At 48.6% G+C, this 23752-nt stretch overlaps 1 protein-coding gene across 2 annotated transcripts in view; it reads right to left on the reverse strand.

Moving 5' to 3' along the window:
• Nucleotides 1–261: 261 nt before the first annotated feature.
• The window catches only part of OLFM2 (olfactomedin 2), a 63599-nt gene continuing 40108 nt past the window's right edge, over nt 262–23752 (reverse strand). For both annotated transcript variants that reach the window (XM_081136135.1, XM_081136134.1), the window contains exons 2-6: nt 5218–5367; nt 3364–3510; nt 2917–3136; nt 2475–2581; nt 262–1386 (exon numbers count right to left, since the gene is read on the reverse strand). In XM_081136135.1, coding sequence (XP_080992261.1) covers nt 709–1386; nt 2475–2581; nt 2917–3136; nt 3364–3510; nt 5218–5367 — 1302 coding nt within the window. In that variant the 3' untranslated portion in view covers nt 262–708. The remainder of the gene's footprint in view (nt 1387–2474; nt 2582–2916; nt 3137–3363; nt 3511–5217; nt 5368–23752) is intronic.

Below are 23752 nucleotides of genomic sequence, written 5' to 3' on the forward strand. Positions count from 1 at the left end.
GAAAAAATGATGGAGAATATTCATTTGAGGCCAGTTTTCAGGTGTTTGGATCAAATTGCTTTTAAACAAATTGTTTTCGATTGAAACTTTGCCTATTTCCCCAAAGGGCTTGCCCGGCCCGCCCCCCAGGCTGGGCTCCCCTGCCCTGGTTCACAAAGCTTGCTGCATGGAAAGGGGTCCGGCGGGTATGGGTCTCCAGGCTTGGACTTACCCTCCAACACTGCCTCCCCTGCCCCTTCCGGACACAGAACAACCAAAGCATCAAATGTCAAAGGTCCCGTTTATTCCAGCAACCCAGAAAGAAAAGGTGTAAATAAAAATAAAAAGAAACAGATCCATGCACTCAACTCCTTGAAAGGGAAGAGGGAAAGGTTCAGAGAGAGAGAGAGAAAAGGAATGGTGGGAGGGAAGCAAAGAGAGGGGAAGGATGAGAGACAAGCAGAGACAGAATGATCCGGAGAGTCAGATCAATAGAGACAGGCACATCAATAAAAAGGCAGAATGACAAAGAACTGGAGTATCAAAATCAGATCAATAAAGGAGAAGAGACAACATTGAGAAGATGCGCCAATAGAAATACGGAAGCAGAGAATGAAAGCTTCGAGAAAGGCAGGGAAAGAAAAAAATAGCAGGAGGGAGGCGGGGCAGGACAGCGACAGATCAACTTGAAGGGGCACAGGCAGAATAGAAAGGGCCCCTAGTGGCCCTCTAGGGGTCCCCAGCAGTGCTGATGACATGGAAGAGGGTGACGTTGTAGAGCACCTGGTGGCCGTTGTTCCAGGTGTAGAGGGCCCGCTCACGGGGGTTGTAATCCAGCATGGAGATGTGGGAGTACTGATTGTGGAAGGGCACGTCCGTGTACTCGTAGCTGGACGTGTTGGTGAAGTAAGCAAAATAGACCTTGGCCCCTGCCAGGTGGGAATTGGTCACATAGAGCACGCCACAGATCATGAAGGCCTCGCCAGCGCTGCGTTTGGGGTAGCCCGTGTCCCAGGATCGCACGACCTCAAGGGTGTGCGGGTCTAGCCGGCTGACCACAATGTTGCCTGCGTTCTGGTTGGTGGTGTACACAGCCCAGAGCCCGCTCTCATCCACCATGAAGTCCATGTCAGAGAAGCCACCCCAAGAGTAGGGGAAGGTGTTGTTGTAACCGGCCCCCGGGAGGCTCCTCTGCACCAGCACGGAGCGTGAGCGGAAGTGGTACTTGACGACCACATTGCTCTGGTACTTGTTGTAGAACAGGGAGCCATTGTACACCACGTGGCCTGTGCCGGCCCACGGCTGGGGCAGCAGGTGCTGGATAAAGTTCTGGCCTTTGATGAAGTCTCCCAGAGTGCGGAACTCCAGAACACGTCGGCCCTTGTAATAGCCATCCATGTACCAGACCTGTGAGAGAGCCACTGGTCACTGGGGACCACTGCCAGTGACCCAAAGTCTCCAGCACTCACTCAGGAATCAACTGTGGTCATTAGGGATCAACATCACTAAATGGTCCTTAGTCAGTCATGGGAAGACCAGTGACCATTCGTGACCTATCACAGTCCTAGTGACTGGGATCATTTGATCAGGGAGTGCCATTGGTCTTAAAACACACACTAAACGGACAGTGCTTGATCCCCAAGGATCAAGGAAAATTGCAGTCTCGGGGATTCACTGGACCGGGGAATTCACTGGTCATTGGCTATTGGATGGTTAATGGCCATTGGACAGCCACTGGGTGATGAGAGGTCACTTGAATTCATTGCCCATGGTAACCCCTGCAGCCTCGAGATGACCAAGCCTGTAATTAGCATCTTCATCATCATCATCATCACTCGTCAGCATGTTCATTAGCCCTAGTGCCCTTACTAGGGCTGCTTATTGAGCTATCATCTTAAAAACTTTAAACATAAGGAAATTGAGTATCCAAGACATTAAGGAACCTTGGACAGCTAAGAACTGGTGGAACTGAGTTGCAAATCCAAGTCTGATTCCTAAACCCAAGCTCTTAACCACCTGGTTGAACCACCATAATCCCTGGCAGGACAATGTTCATGGCGAGGATATCAGTCACTAGTATTGTCACTGGATAGTTAATGAATGGTTCCTGTGGGTCAGAGGTGATAGTCAATTGTGGACATAGGGACCACTGGGAGTACAAAGGTCACTGAGCGGTCCTGAGCTGGGGGTGGGGGGGAGGTAGCTCTCTAATTCTTGTGAAGGCACTGGTTACTAGGTAGTTATTTAAAGGTCAGTGGTCACTGGGAGCTGGTCAGTAGTACTAGTAACCACAGTCATCAGAGGTCAACAGACTTGGGGATTCATAGGTCTGGAAGGCCCTTGATCACCTGGTAGTCACTAGACAGTCAAGGGGAGGCCCAAGGGCACTTTGGGCTACAAGAAAATCATTGGCATGAAATCACCAGGCACCTATGGGTAACCACAGGCTATGTCCCTCCCAGGCTCTGACCCCTAGAATGGACACAGTCACTCACCCGGCTGTCCGCACTGGGGGCCATCGTGTCAGTCATCCAGGAGCCGAAGCGGGACCCCATGGCTCGAATGGTGATGGGGTTACTGACCCCAGTCAGCTTCCCACAGCCTGGGAGGCAGGAACAGGGGGAATAAGGGAGTGGGGGGGTGGAAAGAGCTCAAGGGAAGTAGGGCAAGGATGAGGTGGGACTGGGAAGAGTTGGGACCAGGGGTCAGAGTGGATCCAGAGAGCTGGTTCCAAGATGGAGTTACACTGGGGGTGACAGGCTAGATATCAAGGGTTAGGGCCATTTCCAGCTTTGGCATCTATTTTTTGTCTTGGGAAGGGAGATCAAGGGTCAAAGTTTAGAAGTTAGAGATAAAAACTGTCTAACTTCTGCATACACAGGTGGTATTGGGGTTGGGCATGGAGGTCAGGGGTCAAGGTCAAGGGTCAAAGCATACCCAGCTTCTGGGCGCAGGCGTGGAGCCGGGCCTCCAGAGCCATCACCCGCTGCTGCAGGTCCTCATACCCGTAGGCACCCATCTCCTCCTGGATGGCTGCAAGGCTGCTGGACAGATTCCTCACCTCTTCCCGCAGGCGCACAATAGTCCGCGTGTCTGCCTTATACTGCTCCAGGACTGAGCTCAGGGGCAACAGCTCCGTCATCCTGTCCTTCAGTTCCTACCCACGGAGATGGAACTGTCACTGATCCCTACTCCTGACCTTTAACCGAGACACGACCCCAAGCTTTGACCCATAGCTCACCCCTTATCTTTGACATTTGGCCCATACTGGACCCTAGATCCCAGCCAACCCTCAGTCTTCCCAGATTTGATCCTACTCTCAAAAAATTGGGCACCATTCCCAACTCTCCCTTTGACCTCTGACCTGAACCCCAAAAGACTCACCTGAAAGCTCTTGGCGGAGAGGGATCCGTCGGCCGCCCGGAGCCGCGCATCCAGGCTCCGCATGAGGGTCTCCATGCTGCGCACATACTGGAGGTCACGGTACGTCCGCAGCTCAAGGACCTCCATGGACTGGGAGACATTCTGGACCTAGGAACCGGGAGGGTTAAGACAGCCAGACTCCTGCCCCCACCGTCTCCCCAGAGATGCCACAGATGGGACCTGGGAAAAACCCAACCTACCTTCTCCTCCCCTGATCTTACCAGCAGCCTGCCAATGGCATGCCCAACCCATCCATCGGCTCCGCCTGGAATGGCCACCATCACTTCCCACCTCTCTCTTCCCTGGCCGCCTGCTCCCACCGAGTCCCCAACAGTCAGTTCTCCACAGAGCAGCCAGAAGGAGCTTTTCAAAAGGAAGACTGGACCACCTCCTTCCCTATAAACTCTGCGATCACCTCCTTCCCTATAAACTCTGCGGGCTGCTTCTGCCCCCTTGCCTGCCCCTTTCCATGTCCATCCACTCCAACCACCAGCCACCTTCCCTCTCACAGATTCTAAGATCCTCCCCTCTTCGGGGTCCTCGCACATGCTGACCCCTCTCCCTGGAACGCTGTTCCTGTCATCCTCCCACATCCGGCTCCTTCTCATCCTTCAGGTCTCAGCTCCAGCATCACCCCCTCCCAGTGGCTTTATCTGATCACCTGTCTCCAGCACCTGCTTACACACCCTCCCCTCACCCAGGCGTCATCCTCCCAGCTGGACTATTATCTGGAATGCTCTTATTCGCCTGGCCACCTTCAGATGGGGTCCCCAGAGCTAGACCCAGTGTCTAGCCCGTCCACAGCTGAATTCCTAGTGCCCAGCATTGGTCCCAAGCTGATACTTAATAAATACTTCTTGGCAAAGTGAGTAAACTGAAATTCCCTAGCCCTGGCCTCTCCTCACCCAGACTGAGGCCCCCTAGCTCCCACCTCCACCTGGGTAAAGTGAGCTGCACATGGCCACGGCGAGCCCCACCTGGCTAAGGCGAACTCAAGGGCAACACTGGGTGCTTGTTGAAATAATAGACTTTCCACATGACACTGGAACTTCTCAGAAACCCAGCCGCCTGACACCCACCCTGGGCACCACAGAACATTATATATAGCCATTGTAAACAATCAGGGGACATCACATGGACGCCCCAAACTGTTGGGGAAAGAAGTCCCGGTGTCATGGGTAAGGCAGGATCCCACGGAGTTAATGGGTGGGAGGCTCTTGTGACGAGAAGGCCTCTTCTGTTCCCTGCCAAGCCTCAACTTCCTCCTCATAGGATGACGGTGGGAGGTAACTGGACACCAACATTAGAACTGTCTAATGGGCAGTCAGCTGGGCAGTGGCAAGGGACAGCAATTAGTCTATAAAGAGCACCAAGTCTATAAAAGGATGTACTGAATGGGGACAATTTTCTATTGACCACAATCACAAGGGGAAGAAATCTTTATACAAGCCTCTTGGGATAGAGGGTGAGACTCCTCCCCAAGGGACACAAAACACCTTAGCAGGTGAGTCTGGTAAACTAAAGGGCTGAGTGGGGCAAGCACAGTGGGCTGGAGCTCACACATGCAGGAGACACAGACGCTGCCACTAGGGTCCTCTTTCCTCCTGGTCCCCACGCAGCACTCAGCTTCTTCTCCAATGAACCACTGAACAGATATTAACTAAAATACCTACCTGGAGGGGAGGCAGGTTCTCTGCCAGCTCTGAATAACCTGCATGGCTAGATGTGGCCCCGGTTGACCTGGATGGGGGCAGAGGGCAGGATGGGAATCGGGAGATTTCTCTGGCTTCTGAGGGAAACCTGGAAGGTTCTTACCTTCTCCATCAACTGCCGCAGCTCCCGGCTCCTGCCATCTCGGGAGCAGGTGCTCTGTGCGGGGATCACGGCCGTGCAGATGCATTTCCCATCAGGGGCCTGGGCCGAAGTATACAGCTGCCAGCCCTCCTCTGGGCTTTGGAAGAGGGTCTGTGGAAAGGTTAAGGATTAGAGAGCAGGAACCCAAAGGGGACTTACCCGTCACCGCTGGGGAGCAAGGGGACCCAGAGAAACAACAGACGCCCTTTGCTGGATTCCCGGAATGTGCAGAGTGCCTGATGCATGGAAACCCATTTTACAGATGACAAGATTGAGGTACGAGGGGTAAAAGAACATGGCAGGGAATTGTGAGATTCGAGCCCTTCCACAAGATGGGAATTTAATCTCTCACACACATTGGCGCGCACAGGACATTGCCTCCACAACCACCGTTAGAAATAGGCCTGCTCACACCGACACCCAACCCTGCACCTCCCTTTCTGCTCCCTCAGCCCAGGGAGACACATAAGCTCTGGATATACCTCTGAGGCCACTAAGCACAACCCTCCTATAGTCTATTCCCCACCTCTGTCCCTGCTCCTGAGAAGCCCAGGTAAGGTAATGGCCAAAGGGTGACAATCCTCACAGAGACTTCCAGGCCCTTGAATAGAAGCTACAACCTTCAGACTCCTCCTAAATTACACTTCAAGTTAGTTTATATAACTCAGGTAATGCGGGGATCAATCGTGGCTGTTTCCCAAGCCATGATCCTTGGAACACTGGCGATCCTACCGGGTATGCTGGAAAAAGGGTCTTCTGTGGTCAAGTAAGCTTGTGCATTGTTCAGAAAACACCAACTGCCCAAACTCTGACATTTCTCTTAGCAATATTTTTTCTGATTTATTTCGGGCAAGAGAAACAAATGAAAAATAAACAAATGGGACTCCATCAAACTAAAAAGATTTGGAAAGCAAAGGAAACCATCAACAAAACAAAAAGACAACCTACTGAATGAAAGAAGATCTTTCACAGCGATACATCCAATAAGGGGTTAATATCCAAAATTTATAAAGAACTCATACAACTCACCACCAAAAAAACAATCCAATTAAAAAATGGGCAGAGGAACTGAACAGACACCTCTCCAAAAAGGACATACAGATGGCCAATGACATATGAAAAGATGCTCCCTGGCCAGGTAGCTCAGTTGGTTAGAGCACTGTCCTGATACGCCAAGGTTGCAGGTTCAATCCCTGGTCAGGGCACGTAGAAGAAACAACCAGCGAATGCATAAGTAAGTGGAACAACAAGTCGATGTTTCTCTTTCTTGCTCCTTTCCTCTCTCTCTAAAATCAATCAATAAAAACAATTTTAAGAAGAAAAGATGCTCAACACCACTAATCATCAGAGAAATGCAAATTAAAACCACAATGAAAAAAAAAGACCACAGTGAGATATCACCTCACCTGTCAGAATGGCTGTCATCAAAGAGACAACAAACAGCAAGTGTTGGGGAGGATGTGGACCCCTCGTGCCCTGTTAGTATGAATGAAATTGGTGCAGCCACTGTGGAAAACAGTATGGAGGTTCCTCAAAAAATTAAAAATGGAACTACCCTATGACCCTGTGATCCCACTTTGGTATATATCCAAAGAAACCCAAAACACTAATTTGAAAAGATATATGCACCCCTATGTTCATTGAACTGTTATTTACAGTAGCCAAGGTATGGAAGCAGCCTGAGTGTCCATCAATAGAAGACTGGATAAAGAAGAGGCGGTGCACATATACAATGGAATATTACTCGGTCATAAAAAGGAATGAAATCTTAACCATTTGCAACAACATGGATAAACCTAGAGGAAATTACGCTACATGAAGTAAGCCAGGCAGAGAAAGACAAATACCACATGATTTCACTTATATGTGGAACCTAAACAACAAAGTAAATGAACAAACAAAACAGAAACAGACTCATAGATGCAGAGAACAGACTGATGGTTGCCAGAGGGGAGGGGGTTGGGGGACCGGGTGGAAAAGGTGAGGGATTAAAAAGTACAACAAATGGGTAGTTACAAAATAGTCACAGGGATGTGAAATACAGCCTAGGAAATATAGTCAACAATATTGTAATAACTATGCATGGTGCCAGGTGGGTATCTGAATTATCAGGGGGATCACTTTGTAAATTATATAATTGTCTAATCACTATGCTGTACTCCTGAAACTAATATAAAATAATGCTGAATGTCAACTGTAATTGAAAAATAAAATGAAATTTTAAAAAGCATTGACTGCCCCTGGCTGGAACATGCTGGGCCTCCAGATCAGGCTCCCTTGAGCTTCCCCAGAACACACTGGAGTTGGTCACATGTCCCAATCCTTTTGTTTTTATCATGGCATGATGGTCTCATTTGTTCAACAAATATTTGTTAAGTGCCTACTGTGTGTCAAGCTCTGTTCTGAATATTGAAAGCACAGCAGTAAAAACACACAAATACAAAAGCTCTTCCAGGAGTGCACATTAGAGAGACAGAAACAAACCATTAAGTAAACATCAAGAATTTCAAGGGTGATGAGCGCCACAGAGAGAAGTACAGTAATGCCGGGAAGAAATGATGGGGGACACGGGTTAGAGGTGGTTAGGGGCTGCAATTTTAGGGTGGCCTGGGAAAGCCTCCGTGAGAAGATGCATTTGAGTCAAGACCTGAAGGAGGTGAGGGAGAAGCCATGTGACTATCTGGGAAGGATGTTCCATGCAGAGAGAACAGAAAGTGCAAAGGTCCTGAGGCAAGATCCTGCCTGGCGTGTTTAGGAAACATGGAAGAGGCTGGTGCGGCTGCAGCAGAGTAAGCGAAAGGGTAAGTGATGGTGTGGGGGTAGGGAAGAGGGAGAGGAGGGCAGGGAGGAGACAGGGCACATGTTCAGGGCCTGTAGGCGGTGGGGAGGATTGGTGTTTGCTGAGTGAGGTGAGAGCCATGGAGGGTTCTGAATAGAGGATAGACATGACCTGACTCAAGTGCTCACAGGCTCGCTCTGGCTGCTGTGGGGGGAACAGACTGGGGGGGGTTAGGGAGTAGGGCGAGGGCAGGAGACCAGGGCAGAGGTGACTGCACATCCAGGCAAGAGATATGGGTGGTGAACGTAGAGGTGGGAAAGGAAAGATTCTGGTCCTATCCGGGACGTATTCCTATAGGCATGGAAGAAATTCTGATAAAAGCCCAAGTGTTTTACAGAGAAACAAAGCCCTACGATAACCGATGCCTTGCAAGCCTTAACTGGGTGCCCAGCAGGGGTTGCTCCCCTGAGTTGTGGCAGAAAAAAGCCAGGCTGTGAGTTATGCACAATCCCGGAGTCTCCAGCTATTATACACCCACCTTTTCCTCTCCCACTCAATAAAGCCTTTTTTTAAAAAGCTTATTGGAATGTGAGTGAGTGATATAATTGTACAGATGAGCTTGACACCTCACTAATTTATAAGGAAAAAATCCATTCCTAAACGCCATCTGAAACTACTGTAATTAGTCGTTCTTTGTGCCTGTGTACATCCCTCTGAAATTGCGCGAACCCCTCTTCACTAGTCCATGTCCTCCCTGTGGAGAATGGAGGCGCTCACCTTCCCAGACCCCCTTGCATGCAGCTATGATTCAGGTGGAGCCACCACTCACACCTCTGCATTCTTGGGGCAGAAGTGTCCAGAATCACCCAATGCCAAGGGCTTTCTCTGGCACTCCGAGCCTGCTCTGCCTGTGCGCTGGGCAGGCAGGAGTCCCATCCACCTGCAGGCCCCATCCATGCCTCATAGGAGGTAGTGAGAAATGCATCCCTCTCACCTCCTGCTAGGAGAGCTCTGAGGTGAGCGCGGCTTCCCAGGGGAGCCCATTAGGACCTGCACTCTAGGTGCCCACAGCAGCACAATCTCCAGCTCACCCTGCAGGGGTTTCCTTCACTTCTCGTCTCACTTCCCCCACTGGTTCCTCTTGGGATCACCTCCCAGGTGAACACTTACACTCAACTCCTCTCCTCCAGCTCTGCTCCCGAGAGAGCCCAACCCAAGACAACAAGGGTGGCCCAAGACAAGGGTGACTCAAGAAAGCTTCCCCCATGGTTCCTGGAGAACATAGTACTAGCTTTGCCTCCTTTCACAACAAATCCAGTTCTTTAAAAACACACAAACACAAACAAAAAGCAACAAACGTGAGTCCAAGCTTCCCCACCCATGTTCCCTGGCTCTGATCCCCAAGCAATTTGGACAGAACCCCCTGAAAATTCTCACTCATGCAGAGACCAAGCTGCCCAGTTCAACAGGATTAACATCTCCTTCTTACAATTCTTAGCCTGTGCTTTGAAGCAAACAATCCACGTTCTCTCAACAACTAAAATATTGAATTGCAAAGAAGCAAGATTTAAGTGGCAAGGAGAGGCAGCCTCCACGGCTTTCCTAAAATAATTGTCTGCATGGACGCCCCTCGTGAGAGTGCTCTCTGCAGCAGTGTAATTAAATGCCTGAGGTTTGGCCGCCAACTCTCAGCATGGCAGAGATCCTGAATTTTGCCCGTAGTCAGGTTCAAGATCAAATACTGCACAGGCAAGTTCATGTCCCCAGGGACCACTGGAACGTCCCAGAAGGCTTGATGTTTGAGGATCCAAATGCCTGCTCTTCCAGACTGGGTTTAGCTTAGACCAAAGTCATATACTCTTGGAGGTCACAGCCCTAGGGACAGAGAATGGCTTATACTAAGGAAAATGCTGTCACAGCAGGTGTGAGAGCCCAGGAGCTCCCCAGGTAATGACCCTCTGGTGGGGTGGCCTGTCACACCTCAGATGTGGCAAATGATCCAGAGAAGCCAGCCACTCTCTTGGCTCAGACACTGGTTCCGAGTTTAATATTCCTGCTAATGGGTTCTAAGAGGGTAAGCTACTCTTCAAATTGTCTTTCTGGCTGGGATTTTTCAAATACTTTCGCTGAGGCCGCTGCCCCAATTAAGCCCATGTCTCTGTAACAGATCCAGAATTGACTGAGACTGAGAAACTCAGGGAAATTTTTCCTCGCTGTCACACCCAGGTCTCAGTGCCCAGCTCCACCACCTACGCCTTGATTTAAAAACAATTCCTGGATCTTCCAGAGGCAGAGGGATTGCTCCAAGATCCCGGGGGCAGCCAGCCAGCCAGCACTGGCTATCGGGGATCAGCCAACAAGAATAGAGCAAGCAGCTGCCTCTTAATAAGACAAGGATGTTATTGCATTTGAGGCTGGACAATTTAATCAGGAAGCAGAAGTGGCTTGGGGCTTATAAATTTATTTGTACCCTGCCTTGTTCCAGAGAGGACCCAAGTGGTTTGCAAGGATATGTAAAATACCACACAATAGTTCCAATTAAATAGAAGAGTGGGAATTAGACGTTTCTGGAGGACAGTCTGCCAATCCAGAGCCAAAGCTTTAAGGCTTCTGCATTTACATTTGACCCAGCCAATGCAAGTCTAAGAGTTTAGCCCAGGGAAATTGTGTGGATGAGCAATTGCTACAAGGATGCTCATTAAAGTACCAGGCAAAATTGGACAACTGAAATTTTTCCCTCTTGGTGTCTGATGATAGAAGGATTGATTTCAAAACTTAAAGTACATTCACAGGAGGGAATACTATGAGGACATTAAAGTTGGGGATTAGTGGGGATTTTAATTGCCATCTTCAAAGGTATCTTATCTTCTGAGTTTTCTACAATGAATGCATATGAGTCTTGGTAAAGATTTTTTCAATTCCTTAAAACATTTTTTTTTTGCAAGGGAGAAAAGGGAGACAGAAAAAACAGGAACATAGAGCCAGAAATGAGGCTAAGAAAAACTGATCCCTTAAAAACCCAAACCACCAACATATGGTTGGGTCATAAATTTGGCTCCTAGCTCCTTACCCGCCAACTCAGAAAGGTAAAGCTGGTCATTTATGCGGTTCCCAGAGTCCTGAAACAAAGTACAGCAGATGCTCAGGAGAAAGCTTAAGTATTTTTGGTACCAACAACAGGCAAGGATCTCTCCCACTGTCCTCCCAAAAAGGAATCTGTGTGATGTCACCAGCATCTTTCCAGATAACATCCTTACGATAGAAATGACTCCTTCCTCTGAGTGTCCCTTATTCCCACTCACACAGTACAGTAGAGCCACACAGTTAAGAACAGTGTCCTGGCCGGCCAGTGTGGTTCAGTGGTTGAGCATCAACCCATGAACCTGGGGGTCATGGTTCAAATCCCAGGGCACATGCCTGGATTGCAGGCTCAATCCCCAGTAGGGACCGAGCAGGAGGCAGCTGATTGATGACTCTCTCTCATCACTGATGTTTCTATCTCTCTCTCCCTCTCCCTTCCTTTCTCTGAAATCAGTAAAAACATATTTTAAAAAAAGAACAGTGTCCTGGGGCCAGGCTGCCTGGGTATATGTCCTGACTCGGCCATTCACTTGCTGTGTGACCTGGCAACTCAGTTAACCTCTCTGTGCTGCCATTTCCTCATCTGTAAAATGGACATGACAATTGCACCTACCTCACAGGGTTGCTGGGAAGCTTGGATGTGTTAGTACTATATGTACGAGCAATTGGACAAAAATTACTATTACAGTGGTACCTCGTTTTTTTAATGTAATCTGTTCGGGAGACCATTCGAGTTCTGAAATGTGTGAAAACTGAGGGATCAACAGCCGACAGCCGGGCCTCAGGATCTTGCCCTCAGCGGAAGACGTGCGGCATGTTCGACTTCCGAGGCGCGTTCGAAAACCGAAGCATCTCCTGCTGGGTTTAGGGCCTTCGTAAACCAAAATGTTCATCAACGGAGAGGTTCGAAAACCGAGGTACCACTGTATTATTATTATCATTACCCTCATGACACTCTAAAGCCAATTCAGTAACCTCCTGAAGTCAAAACGGTTTGAGCTTGATGCAGTCACTAAATTGAGACAATCTGGAAGGACTGATGAAGTCCTGTGGAGCTGGGCCTCAGGCTGCAGAGTGATGAGGAATCACCGAAAGCCCAACGATGCTGAGAAGTGAGAGTGGAGCCCCACGGAAGATGGGCAGAGACACTTGCTGCATCCTGACCCCCATGTGGCTCGGGGGCCTCCTGTCCTAGGGCATCTCCTTGCTATAATCTGGGGGAGGTGATCCTGTTTCATCTTTACCAGCTATCCATGAGGCTCACAAGGCCACGTTCTCTCTGGCCCATCTTCTAGATGTCCTACCCTTCCTGCCACACACCAGGCTTCTCTCACCCCCAGGCCTTTGCACTGGCTGCACCCTCTGCCATCAACACTCTCACCCCATCTCCTGGCCGGGCTCACTCTTCCCCACTCCTGGGGCTCAAGCATAAATGTCTTTTCCAAAAGCATCTTCTGCTGTACTGTCCCATGTAACCCACCTCTCAAGGCATCCTGTGCTTTTCCCCCTAATACTTCCATTTCTTACTATATGTTAAGCACTGTTCTAAGTGCTTTGCATGTTTTAACTGGTTTGATTCTCACCACAATGCTAGGAGGCAGGGCTGTCATTGTCCTCCTTTGAGAGGTGAAAAAACTGGGTGCAAGAGGGCTCGTGCCCCTTGACCAGAGCCTCACAGCCTGTAAGTGGTGGGCCTGGGATTCAAACCCGTGGCATCTGGCTCTAGTCCGCAGCACCACGCTGCACCTGCCTGTCCTCCTTCAAGCCCTGATCACAGCGGCCATTAGGACCTCAGGGGTGTGAGGAGTCCTGTCTGCTTTGCTCATCACCGAATCCCCCAGGCCTGGCACAACACATGTTTGTTGAACGACTGAATGCTAGTCGGCCGGTGGGACAGACAGCAAACATCTCCAAAGATCCACTGTGCCTTTCCCCTCCTGTCTGTCCCAAGGAGGGATGGTCTGAGATCAGGCTGCAGACGGACGCCAGCAAGCTCAGAGGCAGCCGTGGCTTCTCTTAGAAAGGTGGCAGGATGGCCGTGATGAATCATCAGGGACATGCTTGTCTGCCATATCTAAGCCATGACAAGGGCCACATCCCTTTGGAGGGCTTGAGATAACAGCAGGCTGCCCCTGTCAAACCCCTAAGTACTGGGCAAATCCTCCCTGAGTGATAAGCTTGACAGGCCTTAAAGAAGATAGCAGTTCATCCATGCCAAGAGGGAGAACTGGGGTCTACCTCAGCCTGGGTAGCTGGGGCTTTGCCTGTGAGAGACGGTGGCTGGGAGAGGGGCCGGGATGGGGAGAAACCTCGAGCCTGTCCATTCATTCGCTCGTTTATTCATTTATTCTTTTCCAATGTAATGAACCCATCTTGCCCTGAGAGGCTATCCAGGCTGGCAGCACAGCACAACCGCTTACCCTCCGCAGCCACCCAAGTCTTGGCAGAAGACCCCAGCGCCCCCTAAGCCCCAGTCCAAGCCAGTGCTAGTAGACCTTAGGCTCTGCCATCACTGTGCCAAAGTGGACCAATAATCAATGAAACAGGCTTTCTTGGGAAAGGCAGGAAGAGACACGGGCCTCTGAGTCTGACTGACCTTTTGGGGCAGCATGGATGGACTGAAGAGTATTATGCTAAGTGAAATACGCCAGCAGAGAAAGACAAGTACCGCCCAGCCGGCGTGGCTCAGCGGGTCAGCATCAACCTGGATCCAGGGGATCACAGTTTGGCTCCCGGTCAGGGCACAGGCCCGGGTTGCCGGCTCGATCCCCAGTCTGGGGCGTGCAGGAGGCAGCCGATCAGTGACTCTCTCATCATTGATGTTTTTTTCTCTCTCTCCCTCTCCTTTCCTCTTTCTCTGAAATCAATAAAATATATTTTTTAACAATAATAAAAATAAATAAAAGAAAGACAAGTACCAGATGATTTCACTTATATGTGGACTCTAAGGAACAAAATAAATTTACAAACAAAATAGAAACAGACTCATAGATACAGAGAACAGACTGACAGCTGTCGGGGGGGCAGGCGTTGGGGTCAGGGTAAAAAAGGTGAAAGGATGAAGCAAAGAAAAAAAATTCATAGACACAGACAATGGTATGGTGATGGCCAGAGGAAGGGGGTGGGGAGGTAGGAGAGGGTAAAGAGATAAGTGGGGATGGAAGAAGTCTTGCCTTGGAGTAGTGAACACACAATACAATATACAGACGATGTAGAATTGTACACCTGAAACCTATACAATTGTATTAACCAATGTCACCCCAATAAATTCAAGAAATTTTTTTTTAAAACTAAAAAAATTTTTCAGAAATGAAAGAGGAGAAGTTACAATAGACATCCCAGAGTTACAAAGGACTATGCAAGAATACTATGAAAGGCTATACAGCACCAAATTTGATAACCTAGAAGAAATAGACAAGTCTTTAGAAATACATCCTTCATAGACTGAATGATGAAGAACTGGAAAATCTAAATAGAACAATCAACAGTAAAGAAATTGAAACAGTCATCAAAAACCTCTCTGAATATAAAAGCCCAGGTTTAACACCTATCCTTCCAAAAAACTGAAGAAGAGGCTAACTCATTTTATGAGAACAACATTATCCTGACACCAAAACCTGGCAAAAACTACACAAAAAAAGAAAATTACAGACCAAAATCTCTGATGATCATAGATGCAAAACTCCTAAATAAAATACTAGCAAATTGAATACATTAAAAAGATAATACATCATGATCAAATGGGGTTCATTCAGGGATGCAAGGATGGTTGAACATATGCAAATCAATTAATGTTGTACACCACATTAACAAAATAAAGGACCAAAATCATATGATCATATCAGTAGATGCAGAATATGCATTTGACAAGATACAACATCCGTTTATGATTAAAACACTCAATAAAATGGTATAGAAGGGAAGTACCTCAACATAATGAAGGCCATATATGACAAAACCTCAGCTAATATTATATTCAATGGTGAAAAACTGAAAGCTTTTCCTCTAAGATCAGGAACAAGACAAGGACGCCCACTCTCACCACTGTTCTTCAACATACTACTGGAAGTCTTAGCCAGAGCCATCAGGTAAGAGAAAGAAATAAAGGGCATCCAAATTGGGAAGGAAAAAATAAAATTGTCACTTTTTGTAGATGACATGATTTTATATATAGAAAACCCTAGACTCCACCAAAAAAACTACTAGAATCAATAAACAAATACAGTAAAGTTGCAGGATACAAAATCAATGTACAAAAATCCATTGTGTTTCTATATGCTAACAATAAAATGTCAGAAAAAGAAATTAAGAAAACAATTCCATTTGTAATTGCAACAAAAAGAATAAAATACCTAGAAATAAACTTAACAAAGGACGTGAAGGACCTATATACTGAAAACTACAAGACATTATTGAAAGAAATTGAAGAAGCCCAAAGAAATGGAAATTTTCACAGAGTGGAAGAATCAGCATAGTTAAAATGGCCATATTACATTAAAACAATATGTAGATTTAATGCAATCCCAATCAAAATCCCAATGTCATTTTTCAAAGGAATAGAATTTTTTAAAAATCATTAAATTTGTATAGAACCACAAAAAACCCTGGACAGCCAAATAAATCCTGAGGAAAAAGAAGAAAGCCAGACTTCAAATTATACTCCAAAGCCACAATAATCAAAATAGTATGGTATTGGCAGAAATACAGACACTCTAACCAATGGAACTGAACTGAGAGCCCAGAAATAAACCCACATGTATATGGGCAACTAATTTTCGACAAAGGTGCCAAAAACATACAATGGAGAAAGGAAAGGCTCTTCAATAAATGGTGGTGGGAAAATCGGAAAGCCACATGCAAAAAAATAAAACTAGACTGCCATTTGACGCTATACAAATAATTAACTCAAAATGGTTAAAGACTGAAATATATGACCTGAAACAATAAAAGACAAGAAAACATAGGTACTAAATTTATGGACCTTGCTCTCAGAGAGGGTTTTATGAATTTGACCCCAAAGGCAAGGAAAATAAAAGCAAAAATAAATGAATTTAACTACATTAAATTAAAAAGCTTCTGCACAGCAAAAGAAACCATCAACAAAGCAAAAAGGCAACCAACTGAATGGAAGAAGATATTTGCAAATTATATCTCTGATAAGGAGCTACTATCCAAAATATATAAAGAACTCATACAACTCAACAACAAAACAGGGCTCTGGTGTCTGCCAAGTCCACACTTTGTTGTGTGTCATCTGTGGCACTAATTGGGTGGTGCTCTGGTGTGGTCTGATCCCAGCCACTAGGAGTGTTGGCTCTGGAGCCTCTTGGAAGGGGCTCAGATGCAGTCCAAGGTCAGTCACGGCCTGTGTCTAGCCCAGGGCCACCTGGTAGAAGCTAGAAAGTGCTCTGTGATGGGAAGCTATATGCTGGGCTTGGAGGTGCCTGGGAGTGGTTATGCTGTGCACTGAGACTTGCTGCCACTCGTGCCAGGCTGAGGGCCACTTAACAAAAGGTACAGGGCACTGTGAACTCAGCTGTAGCTTGTTTGGGGTTTGTGGACCTTTGAGAGATTTTAGGAAAGTTCACAGCACCGTTTGTGTAGATTAGCCTCTGAAAGCGGTTTGGGCCCGGCACATGAGTTGGGTGAGGTGGGGCCTCAGAGAATCACTAGGGCAGGAGAGATCAGTGTAGCTGGGTTGATGGAGACTCAGATATGACGCCCACCTGCACCTGCAAGCTGTATGTGGGGAGGGCTCAACAGAGGAACAACATGGCCTGCCAGCATTTTAGTCCCGGAGAGAGCTGCCCCGCCAGCCCTCGGCCTGAAGCCAGAGAATTTAGTTCCTCCTCATATGTCCAGGTGCTTTTTGAGCTGGTGTCCCTTCTCCACAGCTTAGGGTGAGTGTTGGTGAGTGAGTCTGTGTGCCGGCCCTTTAAGAGGATGCCTGAGTCTACAGAAGCCCCCTGTCCCACCTGGACTGTCCCTCCTGATTTTCACAGCCAGCTGTTGTAGGGACTCCTCTCCTAGGCACTGGTGCCCTGAGGAGCCAGGTGTGGGGCTGGGATCTCTTGCTTTTCAAGGGGGAAAGGAGAGGTTCTCTGCATCAGAGATAGCCCTCCCAATTTTTTTTTAAGATTTTTAATTGATTTTTAGAGAGAGAGGAAGGGAGAGGGAGAGAGAAACATCGATGCAAGAGCAAAACATCAATCAGCTGCCTCCAGCATGCCCCCCACCAGGGATCAAGTCCACAACCCGGGCTTGTGCTCTGACCAGGAATCGAACCGGTGACCTTTCATTGCACAGGAAGATCCCCAACCAACTGAGCCACACCAGCCAGGGCTCCCTCCTGATTTCTTAACTGCCACACCTGTTTCATGTCTCAACCCCTCCTACCAGTCTCCACATGGCTTCTTCATTTATATCCTTAGTTAGTAGACTAGTTAGAAGACTAGTTCACCCAGTCTTCAGGTGGTTCTCAAAGTTGGTTGTTTTCTAATTTAGTTGCAATTTTGATATGGTCATGGTTGGAGGCAAGCGCAGGGCTTACCTACTTCGTCATCTTGACTGGAAGTTTCAGATTCCTATGTTTTAAAGACTGAGCCCACAAGATTTGGGACTAGATGTGGAGTCGAAGGGAAAGAGCGAAGTTGAGGATGATTTCAACTTTTGGAACTTAAGTAGTGGATGAATGGGGGTGCCATTTACTGAGCTGGAGAAGGCTGAAGGAAGAGCCCATGGGAAGCGGAGGGGGAATAGCTTTGGGGGGATGAACATCAAGAGTCCCGCCTAAAGGCATGCTCAGTTCACGATGCTGTGACCACAACCAAGTGAAAATGTGAAGAGAGAAACATCGATGTAAGATTGCAACATCAATCAGCTGCCTCCCGCATGCCCCCAACCAGGGATCAAGCCCGAAACCTGGGCATGTGCTCCTGACCTGGAGTCAAACCAGCAGCCTTTCAGTACACGGGACAACACCCAACAAACAGCCACACTGGCCAGGGATCTTCCATCATCTTTGTAACCAAATCCCTGAACTAAAATTCCCAAAAGGCCTGGCTGGGCGTGGCTCAGCGGTTGAGCATCAACCTAGGATCCAGGTGATCAGGGTTCAATTTCCGGTCAGGGCACATGCCCGGGTTGCAGGCTGGATCAATGACTCTCTAGTCATTGATGTTTCTATCTCTCTCTCTCCCTCTCCTTTCCTCTCTCTGAAATCAATAAAGATATATTTTTTAAAATTAATAAATAAAATAAAATAAAACTCCCAAAAGACCTAGAAGAGTTCTGTTTCTCTAATCAGCCCCTGAGGGGTGATTAGAAGGCAGTTCCTGCCCCCCCCCATACTATAAGTAGCTGCTCAATAAATACCTGTGCATGAACAGGCAGTTGTAGAGTTTAACAGCTCAGGCTACTTGTTTCCAAATTCTTATCTTTTCCTTCCTTTGTGACCTTGTACAAGTACCTTTAACCCCTCTGTGCCTTTCTTAACCTCTCTGCTTCCTCATCTAAATGTTGGGATCACAATGACTGGGCTTCACAAGGTTGTTGTCAGGATGATGAATTAGTACGTCAACAATCAACACAGGCCCTGGCTGGCGTGGCTCAGTTGGTTGAACGTCGCCCTGTGCACCAAAAGGTCGCCGGTTTGATTCCCGGTCAGGGCACAAACCGTTCAGGGCACAAAAGATTGCTGCGCAATCCCGGGTCAGGGTGCATAAAGGAGGCAGCCAATCGTTGTTACTCTCTCAGCCCCCCTCTCTCTCTTTCTCTCTTCCCTCTCTCTAAATCAGTAAAACATATCCTTAAGTGAGGATTTTAAAAAAGAAGAGTCAGTCACAGTGCCCGGCACTTAGTGAGTGCCCAGTGATGGGAAGCTTTTATATCAACTGACAGAACCAGCACTATTCTAGAACAGTTCCATGTCCTTCACTGACTTTTTAAAATAAACTTTTTATTTTGGAATAATTTTAGATTTACAGAAAAGTTATGAAGATAGGACAGAGAGCTCCCATATGCCCCTCACCACTTTCCCCTGTTGCTAACACCTTTACACATATCCATGGTGCATCTGGCACAGCTAAAACACCAACACTGATGCGTCACTATTCCTAAACTCTAGACACTATTTGGATTTCCCCAATTTCTCCACTCATGTCCTCTTTCTGGCCCAGAACCACACCCAGGATCCCACAGTGAGCTGAGTCGTCACATCCCATTAATCTCTGGTCTGTAACAGTCCCTCGGTCTTTCCTTGGTTTTCGTGGCCATGACGGTTTTGAGGACGGGCGGTCAGGGGTTTTGCAGGATGCCCCTCTGGCTGGGGGGGGGGGGGGGCAGGAACTGCCTTCTAATCGCCCCTGCAGGCTCCCCAGCTCCCAGCCCCTGCCAGCCCCTGCCTCCGCCGCCTCCTGAATGAATGAGTACAGGAGTGGCAGCCATTCATTTCTTTATCTTCCCACACTCGGGCTCTGCAGACAGCCCCGCCAGAGGCTAGACCTAGAAAAGTTCACAGCGGAATAAAAGCCCTTCTCCTTTCAGAAAGAAAGATTCGTTTTTGATCTTTTTTTGTAGACATCAAGGATTCATTTCTTTAATATTGTACCCAAGAGAAGCAGCTACATTTGCATCAGACGTCACATTTTTCAAGGCTAGCGAGAGATCTTTCTGGCGAGACAGGGTCTCCTCCTTCACAGGGCTGTCACTTGGCTCCCCTGCTTCTCCCTCCACCACCTCTGGGCCTCTGGCAGGGGGCGGAATGGAAGTGAGCGCTGCTGAAACATCCGCACTTTGATGTCCTCGCTGCTGCCACCCAAGGAAGCTTAGGACCTTTTGAAGTTGCCGAGACCGAGACCGAGTCGGCCTCAGGCGCCGGTGCAGGAGCCTGGCAATGAATTAGCAGCTTCACTTCCCATCCCCCCTAAATGGCTTACTATTTACCATGGGGACCAAGAGGCCTGCCTTTGGGTACACAGAGTGAGTCTTTTTTCTAACATTAGCTGATCGGAAGTGGGGATTCCCTTTAACCATGCAGGCCTGTGGGCCTGGCTGCTTTTTATTTCTCAGTCCTGGGAGGCCAAGCTGAAGGCAGTGAATGTAAGAAAAATGCCCACAGTGAATAATTTCCCCACCACGGTCCCTGCTGCTGGAAGACACCGGCCCAGGTTTAATCTCTCGACTGAAGTTTGTCAGAAGTAAAAATGAGCCTGGGTGAGCTCTTCAGACACTTCCCTCAACTTACAGGAATTCAATTTCTGGCATGGGCATAAATTTGCAGCCATCAGCGCCTGTGGTGGGGGCTGGGGCTGAGTGATTTCTGAAATCAATCCGTCAGCACGTGGAAAAGGTCGTCATGGGGTAAATTTATCTTCCATGGCTGGCAAAGGCATTTCACGCAATAGCCGCAGCCAACCCTGCACAAAATGGAAGTGGTGCTTGCTGCGAGGCTCCCAGGCGGGCTGCAGGGAGGAAGGCCTCGGAGACTGAAGAGTGTGGCCAGGAAGGGACGGCCGAACCAAGCCGCCAGCTAGTAACTCACAGGGACAGCCAGGTGCCAGCACTGCCTAAAAACCCGCTTCCACAGGCACCGGGTGTGCCCTGGGGGAGGCAAGTTAATGTGGGTCCACACCTCTTATCATGTGGCTGCGCAATGGACACACTGATTCTCAAAGCCATTCAATTCCCGAGGCCAAGTCCCTCGTCGCCTGAGTTCAAATTTCAGCTCTGCTGCATGGCCTTGGGCTAGTGACTTAACAACCCTGGGCCTCCGTTTCCCCAGTTGTAATATGGGTCTACGAAGAGTACTGATGTCACTGAGGTGGTTGTTAATATATTCAAATGGCTGAACATAGGCAGTGTAATATACAAGTGCGATAAAATTGATTATGTGATAAAAATAAGCAAGCGGGTGCTGACGGGGAATACAAAAAGGCAACCAGTACCTGGGGACCAGACAGCCTGCATTTAAATCCTGGCTCTGTGTTACCTTTGGCACTTTACCTACCCTCCCTGTGTCTCAGTTTCCTCATCTCTCAAAGGGGGTGGTGGGGGGGTGATCACAATGTTGACATTTTGTGGGTTAGGTGGGCTAATATATTTGAAAGACAAAAAAAGGGTGATTATAGAATGGCGTGCCGGGTGCTGTGAGGGGGTATGCTAAGAACAGAGGCTACAGAAGAGAGGCTGGTTGTGAGGGTGCAGGGATAGCCTCCTGAAAGAAGGGATAGCTAAACATGCCGGATGAATGAGTGGGAGCCAGCGGGGTGAGGAGAGGGTTCCAGGCATTGGGAACAGCATGGGCACAGGCCTGGAGAGGACAGAGCATCTGTGCAGCCCAAAATATTTACTGAGCACCTATTATGTGCCAGGCACTGCTCTAGGCACTGGAGACACATCAGCCAGTAACCCTGCCCTCATGAAGGTTCCACTCTAATAGGAAGAGCCACGGTGCACCTGCAACTTGTCCAATGAGGAGTTGAAGCTCAAATTGGGATGCCCCTGTTTGCGCTTTCAGATCCTCTCCCCACTTCTCTATCTGCTCTGTACTCTGGGAGGCTGACCCCTGCAGCCCACACCTCCCAGAATCTCCTGCCCTCCAGCCTCCACCGGGGTCTGGTCAATGAAAGCAGTCACAAAGCAGTCATAGGAGACTAGGGAGCAGAGGGGAGTCTGGGGTATTTAGTCCCCTTGTTCCCTTCCTGCCAAGCATGGCGGCTGTGTCTCTCTCCTGAATCCTCTGGGTATCCCCTCTATTATGGACTGAGTTGTGTTCCCCCTAAAATCCATATGTTGAAGTCCCTCCCCCCAGGACCTCAGAATGTGACTTTATTTGGAGATAGGTCCTTTAAGGAAACTAAATGGGGTCATTAGGGTTGGCCCCAATCCAAAATGATTGTCATCCTTGTAAAGAGATCAGGACACAGATATGCAGAGGGAAGACTGTGTGAAGATACAAGGAGACGGAGCCATTAACAAGCCAAGGAGAGAGGTCTCAGACCAGGAACCAAGTCAACCCTGCTGACACCTTGTTCTCAGTCTTCTAGCATCCAGAATGGTGAGAAATTAAGTTTCTGTTGTTGAAGCCACCTAGTCTGTGGTAGTTTGCTATGGCAGCTCGAGCAGACGAATACACTCCTACAGCCACAGCTCCCTCTGAGGCCCGAGGGTGGCAACAGCTCCCTCAGTTGCTGACCCCAGGGGTCTTCAACACCCCCCTTGCTTGATCTCTTAACCCTGCCCACCCCTCTGAAAACAGTCATTTGTTGAACTCTCTTTACTCATCCCTTTTGAGGGAGCCATGCTCTGTACTGGGACCCTGCCAGACAGTCTTTCTGAGGTTGGTCACACAGGGTCTTGAATAATAGACTCAGAGCTCACTCTGAGGGGGTGGGAAGCCATGAAGGTTGTGTGTATTGGGCTGCTGGGGCTGCCATAACAAAGTACCCCAGACTGGGGGGCTTAACAGAAATTTCTTTTAATGTTTTTTTTTAATTATTATTATTGATTTCAGAGAGAGGAAGGGAGAGATAGAAACATCAACGATGAGAGAGAATCATCGATCCCCTGCCTCCTGCACACCCCCTACTGGGGATGGAGCCTGCAACTTGGGCATGTGCCCCCACCGGGAATCAAACCATGCCCTCCAGGTTCATGGGTTTACACTCAACCACTGAGCCACACCAGCTGAGCCTTAATAGAAATTTAATTTCTCACCATTCTGGAGGCCGGAAGCCCAAGATGAAGTGCCACTAGCGTTGGTTTCTCCTGAGGCCTCTCTCCTTGGTTTGCAGATGCCATCTTCTCCCTGTGTCCTCACATGGTCTTCTCTCTGCGCGTCTGTGTCTTAATCTCTTATAAGGACACCAGTCATATTGGATTTGGCCCACCTTAATGACCTCACTTAACTTACCTCTTTCAAGGTCCTTTCTCCAAATACAGTCACATTCTGAGGTCCTGGGGGCGAGGACTTCAACATATGAATGGGGGGAGTGGGGGATGGGCACAATTCAGCCCATAACCATGTGTGATTGGGGGAAGGGTCTGGCCAGGAAGATCATGGAGGGTGGACTGGCCGGAGGCAGAGATGTCTACCAGTGAGCTGCAGGTAAGCACATGGGCGCAGGGAAAGGGGGGCTAAAAACTCCACCCTAGGATTTTTCCAAAGCTTTCAAAGAAATTAATCTAAAAGACAGAAAACAGCTTCAGCCAGCTGCAAAGCACGTCCTCCGCTCAGAGGGGAGGGGGCAGTGACAGCCACCTGGGTCAGGGAGCCCTTTGTTAGCGAGAATGGGCCAGTTGAAGGGAAATCGATTCTGGCTAAGCGCTGAGCAGCTGCTCTCAGCCAAAGCTGCTAGAGAGAGGCCCTTTGCCCCTCTCCTCCAGGGCTGGGACAGGAGCCAGCATGAGTCTGAGGAATGCTCTTCCATGTGGCGGACCCCAGAAGGTCCTTCAATCAACATGCATTGTGGCTGCCAGTGCCTGTTTCCATCTGAGGTGGTTTCGGCGTCACCTCCATCCTGGGCACTCACCAGACGCCAGCCACATGAAATGATTATCATTGTCCCCATCTCACCAAGCACTGCCCATATGCCAGCCACTTTGCATTCACAATGCGTGCGCCAGGGACTTCCTAGT

The sequence above is a fragment of the Miniopterus schreibersii genome, assembly GCF_964146895.1.
Source record: "Miniopterus schreibersii genome assembly, chromosome: 4".
NCBI classification, from domain to species: Eukaryota; Metazoa; Chordata; class Mammalia; order Chiroptera; family Miniopteridae; genus Miniopterus; species Miniopterus schreibersii.